The sequence below is a fragment of the Danio aesculapii genome, chromosome 20 (assembly GCF_903798145.1).
Source record: "Danio aesculapii chromosome 20, fDanAes4.1, whole genome shotgun sequence".
Classification (NCBI taxonomy): Eukaryota; Metazoa; Chordata; class Actinopteri; order Cypriniformes; family Danionidae; genus Danio; species Danio aesculapii.
In genome coordinates, this window is record NC_079454.1 from 29,822,485 (window position 1) to 29,836,165 (window position 13,681).

General features: G+C 37.9%; 1 protein-coding gene across 4 annotated transcripts; it reads right to left on the bottom strand.

Moving 5' to 3' along the window:
• Positions 1-1,659: 1,659 nt before the first annotated feature.
• On the bottom strand, positions 1,660-12,737 carry max (myc associated factor X). 4 transcript variants are annotated; one of them, XM_056480916.1, is made up of 5 exons: positions 12,569-12,737; positions 12,218-12,244; positions 5,338-5,445; positions 3,133-3,256; positions 1,660-3,033 (listed from the first exon to the last, which is right to left on the bottom strand). In XM_056480916.1, the coding sequence occupies exons 1-5, from the start codon at positions 12,602-12,604 to the stop codon at positions 2,846-2,848; spliced, it is 483 nt and encodes a 160-aa protein (XP_056336891.1). In that variant the 5' UTR covers positions 12,605-12,737; the 3' UTR covers positions 1,660-2,845. The 4 variants fall into 4 exon arrangements, with proteins under 4 accessions (XP_056336891.1, XP_056336890.1, XP_056336893.1 ...); XM_056480915.1 differs by having other exon boundaries at positions 3,133-3,271; XM_056480918.1 differs by lacking the exon at positions 12,218-12,244 and having other exon boundaries at positions 12,569-12,736.
• Between the last annotated feature and the right edge of the window lie 944 nt (positions 12,738-13,681).

Below are 13,681 nucleotides of genomic sequence, written 5' to 3' on the forward strand. Positions count from 1 at the left end.
AGTGACCTAGCGTTGTTTCCATATCACTAGTCACGTGTGTTTGGTTGTGGGACATTTTTTGGGCAAAGTTGTCGGCATGACTACTTTGAAAATCATGCAGTCTGAACTCAGCATTAGGGAACTTAGTCTGAAATGTTACTAGGCAAGGGAGGATACATTTGATGAATAGATTTCATATAGAAAAAAGGTTTTAAAACCACTAACACATTTTATACTGTTCATGTGGTATATGTAAGTTTTTTTGGTTTTGTTTTACATGTCAAAAAAAACTATTTTATTTATTTATTTAGGACAACAGTATCTCCAGCAGCAAATGACTATCCACATCAAAAGCTACTGGTCAGCCCACACGATTCAGCCTACATTTGAAAAATATATCATTTATGCACCTTCATCCAATCAGATTATGTACCTGAACAGTGCAGTGGTTTACATTTTAACCAACAAACTGTTTTTTTTTTTATCTGGATATTTTAAAAAGAACTTATTTTAGAGCAGTAAACACAATACTAAGATATTTTTATCCAAGGTTGTCGTCAGAATCGTATAATGGAGCGTGCCTAATTGTTTATCAATATCAAAAACCTGAACTGTCGCAAAACATTTCACTAGCACTCTGCAAGGCTTACTTATATTCTATTAATGTAAAAGTAATGTAATTAAGTACTCACCGTTATGTCGTTTCAAACCCTCGTTCCTCTTCGGAACACATGTACGTTATGTTTTAGATGAAATCTTAGAGCTCCTTCATCCTCCATTGACAGCAAGGTCAAAGTATAAAAGAAAATACACAAAAACATCCTCGAAACAGACCGGACTATTATCAAGCTACGAGAATACTTTTGTGTGCACATAAAACAACAATAAAAACATTAATATAAGTATGTTTCTTCACCGTGTCATCATTGGTTGTGCGTTGGTTCGTGTATCGTGCTTGGCCGCTCTTCTGACGTATCACTTCGGACGTGCCGCTGTTTCAAACAGGAAGTCGCGCACTGGCATCTGGGAAGGTATACATCACTGCACAGCGCTGATAAATTAAAACTACAATCGCAGTATTATCGCGATAAATCCTCGGGTTCTTCAAAAACGAAGTAAAATGACTTCCAATAACTTGGATTTCAGTTCATGTATTCACTTTTCATATCAGTCACACGAAAGGTTACAAAAATTACATTCGATTAACTTGAAGTAGGTCTGGGCCGATAAACAATAGTATATCGAATCACGATAATGTCAACAACAATAAGCTTTGGACTTTTTGTTCCTACTCTTTGATTTAAGAGCCAATCACACAGCAGAAATGTGCAACAATTGGAATCTAGAAGTGTGTTGATATTAGAGATGCACAGAGTTTTCGGCTGCCAAAAATTTACGGCCACTGTAAATAAGTTATGCTATTTAATGGGCCCTTTTTGTGGCTTCAGTCATTATTGGGATACTCTTGAATCTGGAAGCATTAACTGATATTAAAATATATATTGTTAATATTCAATATGGAAAATAATTAGAGATAGCATTTTTGCCATATCGCCCAGGCCTAATGTGAAGACAATGTGGTTTTCTCTAAGAGAAATAAAAAAAATTCAGATTTGAACAAGAGGCCTTACAGTCGAAATGACTAGGAACCACTGGTATACAGGAAGCACACAGCATATGTAAAGGATAAAATAGTTTTATTTATATTCTCAATGTAAAGGTAGGCCTCAACTTGCAAGACAACTGTTGGCAGTATGTACAACATACCTGTAATTTCCATGGAATGGAATCAGACAAAGAAAGACCTACTCTGTTCTACTGATGTCCTAAGAGGAAAATATGGTAAAAGATATACACACGCGCGCACGCACACACACGTCTCCTAGACACTCAAAACGCAACCTTCGCAGTGTGCAGCGGTCAAATTTCCAATGAACATTTAGAACATTTACCTTTAAAAGTCACGACATGAATCTACTCTTTCAATATTGACTATCTTTGTGGAGGGGAAACATTTGGAACGTTTATATTCCCAATATGGAGTGAAATACATAAAATGCATGTTTGGGAGGCTCAGATGACAGATGCAAAATATATGCTTTATCATCACTTTTTAAACCCATTTTTTTAGAAAGAAAAAAAATCTTTTTTTCCCCCCCAACCTGTAAACTTCACTACATCAGGCTAAAACAACAAATACAACACAAGCTCAGCAGCCCTCCCAAAAGCATGTTGATTTTCTTTTTTTTCTTTGTTTTTTTAAAATAAGGGATTTTATCGATAACGTCAAAATGTATCACTCATCCCATAGGTCTAACAAGGGGGTACATTGATAGATGCTTCAAAAACATTCCTTATGGAAAAGTAACAAATATTTAGAAAGGCAAATCACTCAGGACAATTTATCTAAGGGTAGGTTCTAAGCAGGCTTTAAGATATTCAACAAAAACGTATATTTTAGCAGTGCTAGGAGTTGTACGCCTCATTCGCCCTCTGGGATTTCAACCTGGAGGGATTGTAGACAAGGGTACAAAAACCAAAACAAAAAAAAACAAAGCATCAAGTCCTTAAGTTGCAAAGCTGCCTCATTTTGGGTTTAAAATCATCGTTTGTTGTTGCGTGTGCCAGGACGCAAGATGGACGAACACAGTCGGAGAGGGAGAGAGAGTAAAAACTAGCCATGTTTTCTCCTCCTTTAGCGGACGTCCCTCGCTCTCGAGTTTCTTCAGGCGTGGAATCGACATTCACTGAAAGAGAATGATCATCAAGGTGGTTTGGGGAGATTGAGGTACACAAAATACAACATGAAACAGGCCATTGCTGTGACTCTCCCTCCCCTCAGAGGAGAACTTTGTGGATCCAGGGTTTAGCTATCCTCTGGGCGGTGCTTCTTCCGGGTGCGCTGTTCCTCCGGCTCGGACTCGGAGCTGGAATCAGACCCGCCGTCAAAGGCCGACACGGCGCTGCCCTTGGGGTTGGTGTACAGGCTGCTGTCTGAAGACGAGTAGTTGGCCTGAAGCTGCGTGGTCCCTTTGACTTTCTCCAGTGCCCGTACTGGAAATTAAACAGATAGCATGTTTTGGATGTGGCACGAGGGAACAGCAACAGCACTAATCAGCAAAATGCTCAACAAAAGCAAGGAATTACACTTACCTTGTTGCTCCAGCAGGGCGTTCTGCCGCTTCAGGTCGTCTATGTCCTGCTGGTGTGTGTGGTTTTTCCGTCGCATGTACTGGATGTATTCTGTGGCTTTGTCTAGGATTTGAGCTCGGGATGCCTGTTTGATAGATTGCTGTCAGCAACAAATGAAAAACTAGAATTTGACGCACGGAATGCAGTTTTATTGCACATACATGAACCTTAAAGTCATTTCATTCAAATAATCACAACTGAAAGCACACAACTTGAGGGCATAGTTCATCCAAAAATCGTACATTTTCATTTTTTATGTCTGGTTATCAACATTCTTCCAAATCTCTCCATTTTTAGAGCATAGATCTCGAACTCAATTCCTGGAGGGCCACAGTTTTGCTGCAACCCTGATCAAACACAGCTGATCCAACTAACTGTGCATTCACACCAAAAGCGGTGAGAGCGTCAAAGGTCACTCTCGCCACCCTGCGACAACTCTGTCTGCCTTCAGCTCCGGCGGCAAGAGCGTCAAAATTCACTACATTGATCTCACATTTATGGGGGCCATTGTCGCACATCATACCAGTACATTTCCGCATAAAACATGCTTTATACCATGAAAATGTTGCACACTTTTTATCAAAATCATTTAACAATGGAAGATCAAGTTGTGTGTGGTGTGGCTTTGCTCCACTTAATTATCCTATGTGTCCATATGTCTGAAATATTCTAAAGCAGCAATACTGTTTTGTATTGTAGCATGAGATTCATGCTTTAATGCACATCAGTAACTCAGCAGTAACTTTTTAATGTTCGTTCCTGTAATAAAAAACTGCAAATAATTGGAAATCCGGCGACTGCAATAACTAAACCCTAGGGAACAACTGTGGTCGGAACCAAAGTTCACAGTGACTATGTTCTCTAAACTCCTCTCAAGTGGTGGGCTTCTACATTCTGATTGCTTACCGCTGAACCACATCATTGCTCATCACCATAAAGTTGACTTGATTTCAACTTTATCCTCGACACCCACACCGGCGAAGACACGCCACGCTGCTCCTCGCCACTGGCTCCCATTGAAAATGAATGACTTCTGGCTACTTTGACGCTCTGGCTGCTTTCGGTGTGAATATACAGTAATGAAGGTGTTCATGACTCTTCTCTTATCATTTAGATCAACTGTGTTTGATAGGGTTGGAGCAACACTGTGCAGAGCTGCGGCCCTCCAGGAATTGAGTTTGAGTCCTGTTTTAGAGGTTGAACAGAAGCAACAAGGCTTGGAACAACCCAAGGGTGAACAAAGGAAGAGTACATTGTTACTTTTGGATGAACTTTCCCCTAAACTCTGTCTAATACACAATAAGGCAAAAAAATTACAAGCAAATATTTTTTAAAAATACTACAAACTTTGAAATTTAATTGATTACCTAAATTAAATTCATGCATCTCATTATAAATGTATAGTATTCATTTTGACAATAGCTATTTTGTCATAGCCAAGTCATTAGGGTTTATAAAGATTAACCACACCAACAGCAAGACTATCCGAATCGACATGTAAAAATGGAGCACAGCTGAACGTACACTAATCAAGCAATGCCTTGCCTATATAATATTTAAAACTTTGTATAACAAGTAATACTCGATTTTAATCACCACTATTATAAATCACCCATCTTCCTCATTTGCAAGTCACTTTGAATAAAACGTCTCATGAACACGTGTAAATTAACATCAGCTGATAACCAATACAAGCATGCGTTCCTACTCTTATGACTTGAGTCAAATTTTCATAGACTAAAATCTAACTCAAACCTGGCACTTTTGCATCAACAGCATAAATAAACACAATAAACAAACTCTATCTTAAGGGTCAAACAACAAGACTCTTGAGCCCTCTGTTTCAGACACAAGACACAAGAGGAAGGAGAAACCGCATTTCCCCCTGTAATGGCTTCCTGGCACCACGCCTGTACTTGGATCACATCAATCATTCTGGATCTACTGTGCGCTTAACTCTCCTAACACTTCTCACTCACACCTTCACTAAACTTCAATCATCTTGGAAATGCCACATTAACCATGTCGTGAAAGCATTTAGACTGGTCAAAAATTCAACCGTTTCAGCATAAAACAACAGACATTTCATTGTCAAGCAGCACACAAAACAAACATCCTTTATGTCTACTTGTGTTCCTCATGCTTTTACCAATGACATTCACCAACCTTTTCCCCTTGCAAGGCGGGAACGGAATCCCGAAGGCTGTGAAAGCTGTCTTTGATGTGGTCCCTACGTTTGCGCTCCAGCGCATTGTGGTGTGCCCGTTTGTCTGCCTGCAATGAGAGAATCACAACGGCTTCAGCCTCTTCAGTTGTCATAGTGCCATTTGTAATAGTGTTAACAATAAGCAAACATTTAATGTTTAACATTTTTTAATTTTGTTATAGATTTAAAAACTACATTCTCCTTTTTGTTGACCGAAAGGCCAAAAGTCTTTGTTTACATACAATCCATTTGATGAGAATTTTATCATTATCACAGTAAACAATACATGCAACACGCCAATTATTCTGAGTGAAAATATAATGTAAATTCAGTGTGCACTAGTGTTGTCACGATATTGGAATTTTGGTACCAATCGGTACTGAAGTATTACAAATGTCCACTTCCCACTAACATTTGAGCACTGTTTGAGAGCATACTTAAACAATGATTGGCCAGTGTGTTCTTGTGCTGAACACACTGGGCAGAAATCGCTGTGATTGGCACACATAGATACAGGGATACTGGAGCATTTCAAAGCAGCGCCGATTACTGGTCTGTCTATGAGCTCGCATACATGCAATCCGCTGATAGATCGACTGATCTTTGCAGCTTCGAATCACTCCAATCATCTGTGTTTGAGCTTGGTAAACAGGTGACCTTCATGGCCAATCACAGTCATTTCTGTTAAACAAGGGAACACAATGGCCAACCAACAGTGTTTAAGTATGCACTCAAATGTTATCGGGAAATGAACGTTTTAAAAATGTCAGTACCGATTCCAGAAATTCTAGCATCATGACAAACTAGAGTGCGCATTGCACTTTGAATGATTTTTGCATTACTTTCTTCAGCCCAGTTGAGTTGGAAAAGAAAGGAAGAATATGGAACAAGAACAACTAAAGTTGCTTTTCCACTGCCTGGTACAGTACAGTTTGGAACAGCTCGGTTCAGTTTGCATTACCACTGCAGTTTAGTACTGCTTAAAGCAGTGGGTGATATCACTATTGGACCACTGAGTTTCCACTGAGAGGTACAGTACGGGTCACCTTTATCAAGCTTGCGTTTCCATTGCCAAAAGGGTACCCTTTTGGTGGGCGTGGTGTACGACAAAGTTTCAGACGACATCATTTTTACTTGAGAAAATGTCACAGTAAAGCTGTACGGGTCGTTCACATATCATATGAGAAGCTCTTCTCACAAAACAGATGCTTTATAATCATAAATATTTGTGTATAAATGGTCATGACTAACCTTTCTATGAACATGATTTGATTATAACTGCAGATCAATGACAGTGCAAAATGGCCTACTCTAACATCTGCAATTATATAAAATAAATAAATAAATAAAACATATGAACACATACAGCCCCTTACACTCTACGATATGTTACAAGTAACAGAAAAACTACACAGCATACATTTAGTCCTTATTTTGGGTTCAAAAACAACGTTTATTATTAAGGCTGATTTCTACTTCTGCGTCAAGCGCACGCGTATGCTACGACACGGTGCTCAAAAATGAGCGAGTTTGAACCACTTGTACATTAATGAAGCATTCAGAAAAAAAGCTAGCTGCCAACTAGCGTTTTGGAAGTGTTGTTGCAGAGCAACAGAAACAGCGCGCTGAAGTATGAATGCACAGCTACGCGCCTTGCATGCGCCGTGGATAGGGCCGGACGGAATCTGCAGACTTTTTTGCTATTTCTGCAGAAAATTTTGGTAAAAATCTGCGGATTTCTGTGGAATTATTTTGAAAGTATCATAACTAAAACTATAAATTGTGAAATAAAAAATATTATCTTTTTAACTTTTATTTAATGTTTAAAATGCAAATCCAATTAGATCCACTTTATTTGGTAAACAAAGCAAGTCTCTCATATAATAGATTACTAAAAGACAGAAAATATTACTGTACAAACTGCATTGTTTACAAATCAGATTACATTTTATTATTAGTCAATAATATTACTGAAATTCATTTCAAAACTGAATAAATATAGATTTACAAACATTTACTCAAGTAAATAAACAGAATTAATGATGGGCTACAAATCTGCGGAATTCTGCACATGCAGATTCCGCGTGGGCCTAGATGGGTCATGCCGATCACTTGACGCAGAAGTATAAACCAGGCTTTATGGTACCCTTTTGGCCTGTTGGTACCCTTTGTAAGAGTGACCAAAAAGTGGTATGGTATGGTTCACTTTTAGGTACCTTTGACAGCGGAAACGGCCATAAAATTGTACCAAACCGTACCGTACCATTCAGTGGAAATGGGCCATATAGTTGCGCTACATATACTGCCATGGTTTTCTGAAAAACTCTCATGGTTTTCTGAAAAACTCTTCCGGGTCTGGTTCCCATCCTACTGGATCTGTTGTTCAATCACCAACGAGAGGAACATATAAACCTATTTAATTGACCAGGATGCTGCCAGTTCAGGTCTTTTTCCTCACAGTGGTGTAAAAATGGTTTAGTAGTGTATAATTAATTTAGTTTAACTAACTAGTAAATTATAGTAAGTTTAAAGTCTCATAACAAATCCAATGCTGCTGGTAGAGATTACTTTTGGACCAATCAATAATGAGCAGTGTGTATCCATCATGTTTTGGGGTGCTTGGGAGTTTGAACAAAAAAAAAAATACTAGGTAATGCAGTAATACTATGGAATGCTTTAAAAAAAAAAAAAGTCCCCAAAAAGTGAGCCATACTGAACCAAACTGCACCATACAATGCAGTAAAAAATGTACACGATTTTAAGAATGCTAAAAAAAACGGATGCCTGTTGAGAAGTGCATATGTTAGGCCTTTTTTAAATGTGCACAACTGATTTAAATGAGTACAAATAATTTAATCAAAACCCTCAAAACCCTGCAAACACTGGACAAGCATAAATTTGCACATAAATGTCTGTCCTTGTGTTCAAGGATGCCACGAAAATAAAGTATACTCTGAAAGGCTGTAAATTTGATTGTGCATGAACACTAACATATGCATAAAAAATAAAGTATCATATTCCCTCAAGTGTTTATAAATACCTAAAGAAGATTAAGAAAATAGATGTATGATTTCCGTTTTCCCCTACTCGTTCTTTTTGCCAGCACTCCTTAACTATGCGTAATTGATTATAATTTTGTTCATTCCAGATGGTGATGTCAATCAAAACATCTTTTATTAGACTATAACAAAAAATATTGTAACCGCTTAAGGTCTCGTTGGAGCAGAGGAAAACAACTGGTCCACTGGAGTCCAATGTCACTGGGTTTGGCCAGGACACTGTTATTACATAAAGGCACAGCTGTAAAACCTGTTTCGAATCCAGTGACTCATTAACAAGTGCCTCTTTTGCATTCCATGGAAAAAAAAAAGACAAAACGAAAGCAGGTATCTTAATGCTGAAGTGCCACCAGACAGCACAAAGACATTCCAGTGTGTATGTGGCACCTGAAAGCTTGAGGTGTGGCCAGAGCAATACTGGCAGATCCAGGCTGTTTGTCTGATGTCTAAAAGGATACACTGTACACCGCCAGTGTCAGGATTGAGTTACATCCATGTGAGGTGGCCACCAATTGCTCAACACTTAAAGAGCTATTCTGCACGCAAGTACAACAAACCTCACGTGGCAGCAACCCCCTAATTCTATAACATAAAGGGCATGAAGGACTCAAAACGACAAGGCTTATTGTCGAAGAAAGCTTTCTCTGACTATAGCACAACATGCGCTCCTGTTGTCTTATGATCTCAACATCCTGATAAAAAAAATATTTCCTCCCAGCACAAAAAGAAGAGGGAGATAAACAGGACTTTGGGGACATTGCAGACCTTGTGTCTCCAGTCGACCCAATGAAAACTCAAGGCCTGTAAAAACAAGCCCGCTTTGTGACGAGTGCTATTTTAAAGGTCTCGCTGTGAACCCCTTTCAAAGACTGACCTGTCGCAATTGTAGGTGATACTTCAATCGAAAATTCACTTATTCACCCTAATGTTGTTCAAAACCTGTATGACTTTTTAAATGTAAAACACAAATTATGTCTTTTGGTCCGTTCAATGAATGTCACTGAAGTCTGATGCCAATCTGGATTGCATTAACTTTCATTGTGTGGGCAAAAATTGTCATTCAAAACATCTTTTTTGGTCCACAGAAGTAAAAGCCGTATGGATTTGGACAACAGGAATGGGAGTAAACCTTGACAGAAATTTCTCACTTAAACAAAAATATATTTTCAAGTTAGGAGGTCAAAAACACAAACGCAAAAAAAAGGACTAAATTTAATCTTTTAGCAGAGGTTAAAAGTAATAGAGTCTGTCAATCTTAGTTGAAGGGATCTACAAGCCCATTTCCAGGGGCATTACAGACAAATCGTGATATAAACAGGCTGCAAATCAACATTTAAACGACCTCAGTATACAACTTAAACTTTTTTTATAATTATTTTTTGGGGGTTTTCACCTTTAATTGAGATAGGACAGTTGAGGTTACAGACAGGAAAGCATTGGGAGCAGAGAGAGGGGTAGGGTCGGCGAAGGACCTCGAGGCAGGAATCGAACTTGGGTCACCGTTAGCACCATGGTGCTATATGTCGGCGCACTTAACTATTGGCGCTGATGTCATAAGAAATCGATCCATTGGGGTCCTAACTGGACTCGATTGCAGGGAGAGGGACTCGATTTCTCACCACACCGACAGAACGTAAACATTTTAGTAGAGAACTGACTGTGGTTCTATTCCAGAAAATGAAAGCTAAATCTAATTTCCTGAACGCAACGCTGATAGGTTTTGTAAAATATATACAAAACAAAAGACTTATGACCTTTTGATGGCCAAATTGCTAAATTTACCACTGCATTTTATGCTGTGCCCAGTATTTCAGAGACATTTAACAGTTTCATCTGTCAAGCTCATTTAAACATTGCAATTATCAGTATTTTGCATAAGAAACCACTATATTTCTACATCAAATGTTTCTGTTTAATAAAGATAAAATGAATATATTGAATGTCATAAGAAAAAGTGTTACTAGAGTTTTCTTTGCTGTTTGTGTTGTTTTTTCAAAAGCCATTTCAAATGCATGAGTAACTTAAGGAAAGCTTGACAAATCAACTTCCCTCAAAATTCCCTGATCAGACTGGAAATTTTATTCATTTAAAAAAACCATTAAAAATAAAACTGCATCATGAACTCAATTTGTTACCACAAGGTTTCTGCAGGTTTATAAAGGTAATTTTCATACTTTGACCAAATAAAAAATATATATATATTATAAAAAGACACAATATGTGACCCTGTAACACAAAACCAGTGACAAGTCTGTTTTTGGGAATTGAAACTCATGCATTATCTGAAAGCTGAAAAAATAAGGTGTCCGTTGTTGTATACTGTCCAAATAAGACAATATTTGCCCAAGATACAGCAATTTGAACATCTGTAATCTGGGGGTTTAAAAAAAGATGCTTCACGTTTCATGCGTATTACTTATCAAAAATTGAGTTTTGATTATGGTATATTTACTAAATAGCTTCATATCATAATGAATTTTACCATAAAATAAATATTTATAATGTACATTTATTATGTACCCATATAATGATATATATGGGTAATGACATGCAACATAAGACTGGGTTAGTGTTGCAGGGTCACATAAGTCAACTCAACAGGTTCTCTAAATTGACAGTGAACACAATTAAAAAAATACAACTTGTACAGATCTTCAATTACAACTTAATCATTTCACAAAACAAAACAGATTGTATAACTAGATTTCCAATAACCAGAATATATATACATGTTCTTATCACACTGTTAAAAGATTATCCTCAGTATTTTTGTCTTAATTTGCAGATAAAATACAGAAAGATCCTTAAACTAAGATATATTTACTTAAGCAAAATGACATGAGATATAATCCTGAAATGGATCAAAATGAAGTGAGCTTATGATTAAAACAACAAACATCTGTCATTGAGCTCAAAAAAAGCAACTTATCAATTTTCATTTCCTTTTGACAGATACTTGTGGTTGTTTTAAGCATAACCTAACTTGTGTTCAATATATTGCAAAGCTAAATTTAATGTGTCAATTTTTGCTTGATTAAATATTACTTGTTTCAGCATATTTAACATTAAGCTCTAAATTAAGAATGTAAGAGCTACAGAATATCTATTAAACGCTGTGAACATTTTTAATATGAAATATGGATAAATGTGCATTACTATAATTTTTTATTTTATCAGAACATTGACAATTTACAAAATGCCTTTAAAAATCGGTAAGGGGGATGTTCCATAGGTTCAGTATTAATATTTAATGTTGCTTATTTATTCATATACGGTCTGATCTAACAAAAACAAGACACCATTGATGTGAAAGCCATATATTTCAAGTGATAACCCTCCCGTCGTATCTTTCCATCGTCTAACTACTGCGCCACACACACACTGCGAGCGTCACGACACAGCAGAATGCTCGGATACGGAGATCTCGCTGCTGGCTTTCTGCGCGACGCGATAGCTCAAACGCTCGCGTCGCGCACTCGCAGTGTGGATGCGGCTCTGGCTCAGCCAACGTCCCTCCCTCCCTCCCTCCTGCAGCAAGTGCCCTGCTGTCGAGCACTGAGCTCCCCGAACCACCCAAAACAAGCAGACCCCGGAGCTCATCGAATCCAGCACATCCATGCCCCCTTTTTAAGGCTTCATCCTATATTGTTTTGTCTTCCACCGATGCAAATCAGTCGGCGTTCAGTACCTACCCGGAAATATATGGTAGCTAATCTCAAAAAGAGACGATATTTTCAGCATTAAAGGCTAAACTGGATTAATTGCTCCGCTTATTACGCACCACACCGTGAAATCTCGGTGAATCTTCCTGTAAGAAAACAGAACAGAAAGTACAATTGTAGCTACAGCTGTAAGAGTAATACTTAACTGGCTATTTGATGGATGCAATGCACTGTTTTAGTACACAGAATCGCAAATGTACACATACGGAGACGAGTATAGACTCGACCCCCGTGTTTAATCGCTCATCTGGCTGGATATTCTCATTAAACTGGCTGGGAAATTATTTCAAACGCTAGGTTGGTTGGCTAACTAGCTAGCAGGCTAGCCCCGTATTGAGGCTTAAGTATCGAAAATACAAGAGGTTTCATTTTCAAACATGCAGAGTACAAACAAAAATAACTATACTCACATCACTGTCGACCTCGATATCATCGTTGTCGCTCATTCTTCGGCGAAGATAGATAAATCTACACGAAATGTTGTTTTGAAAACAACATGAAACGGGGCCCAAATCAAATGAACAAACAGGAGAGATTCACTGCTTACACGAAACGAGATCAACGGACTCCCCACACGTGACTCGCCTACACACGGACATTTACCGTGGCGTGTCACGTCTGTGATTGCGACGCAGAGCATCGTGGGACTTGTCGTTTGTATGAGTTACGCAGTCGGTGGATGTGACCACGAACCTATTGTGTAGGACTACAAAACCCAGGCAGCATTTCTGGGAGGAGTCTCTACATGGGGTTGAAGGAAAGCCCTTATGGTGGCAATGGGTTGTGGTAATTGTAGTTCATTTGCATGTCTCCTAACCAGCAAGACACGTGGAAATTGCTCAGAGCTGTTTGTGACTAATATGTTGGTCACTTATACTGCAAATATTTGTGAGTACTTGTAAGCTATAAAAATATTTAGACAATAGGTAATATTCTTCTTTTAGTACTTTTATCATAACAATAAAAACACAAAAAGTGGATACTCTGACAACCTACTTTAAACGTGAACTTGATGACAGTTTAAAATGACAGCAATAAACAAACAAGATAAGCACGGATTGTATGTCAGTTTTTACTTATACTTTATTAATAATAATTCTATACATATCTCTGAGAATAAAAACAATGTTTTTGGCCGTTATTGTGGATGTGATTGTTTATCACACACCTGTATTAAAGCATAATAATAATTCTGTACAAAATATTTCAGAAGAAAACTTGTTTTGACAAATTTAATGTAATATGCATTTTAAAACAGAACTGATCCTATTTTTAATAATAGTGTCAGATTGTAAAATGAGATATTTATTTGTTAGCATATAAATATTTGTTAGCATTGGCCAAGTCTCACCGAAGAAACAGCAAATAACATAATAAAGGATTCCACTTGATCTTAAAGCCTTTTTCAATTGACTTCTTAGCAGTCAAAATAAAACAAATGACCTCATATGGGACAAATTCTGGACCTTTGTCAGTGAGGGGTGGGTCTTCCGAACCGCCTGGCTATGGGCCTGAATAGTAGT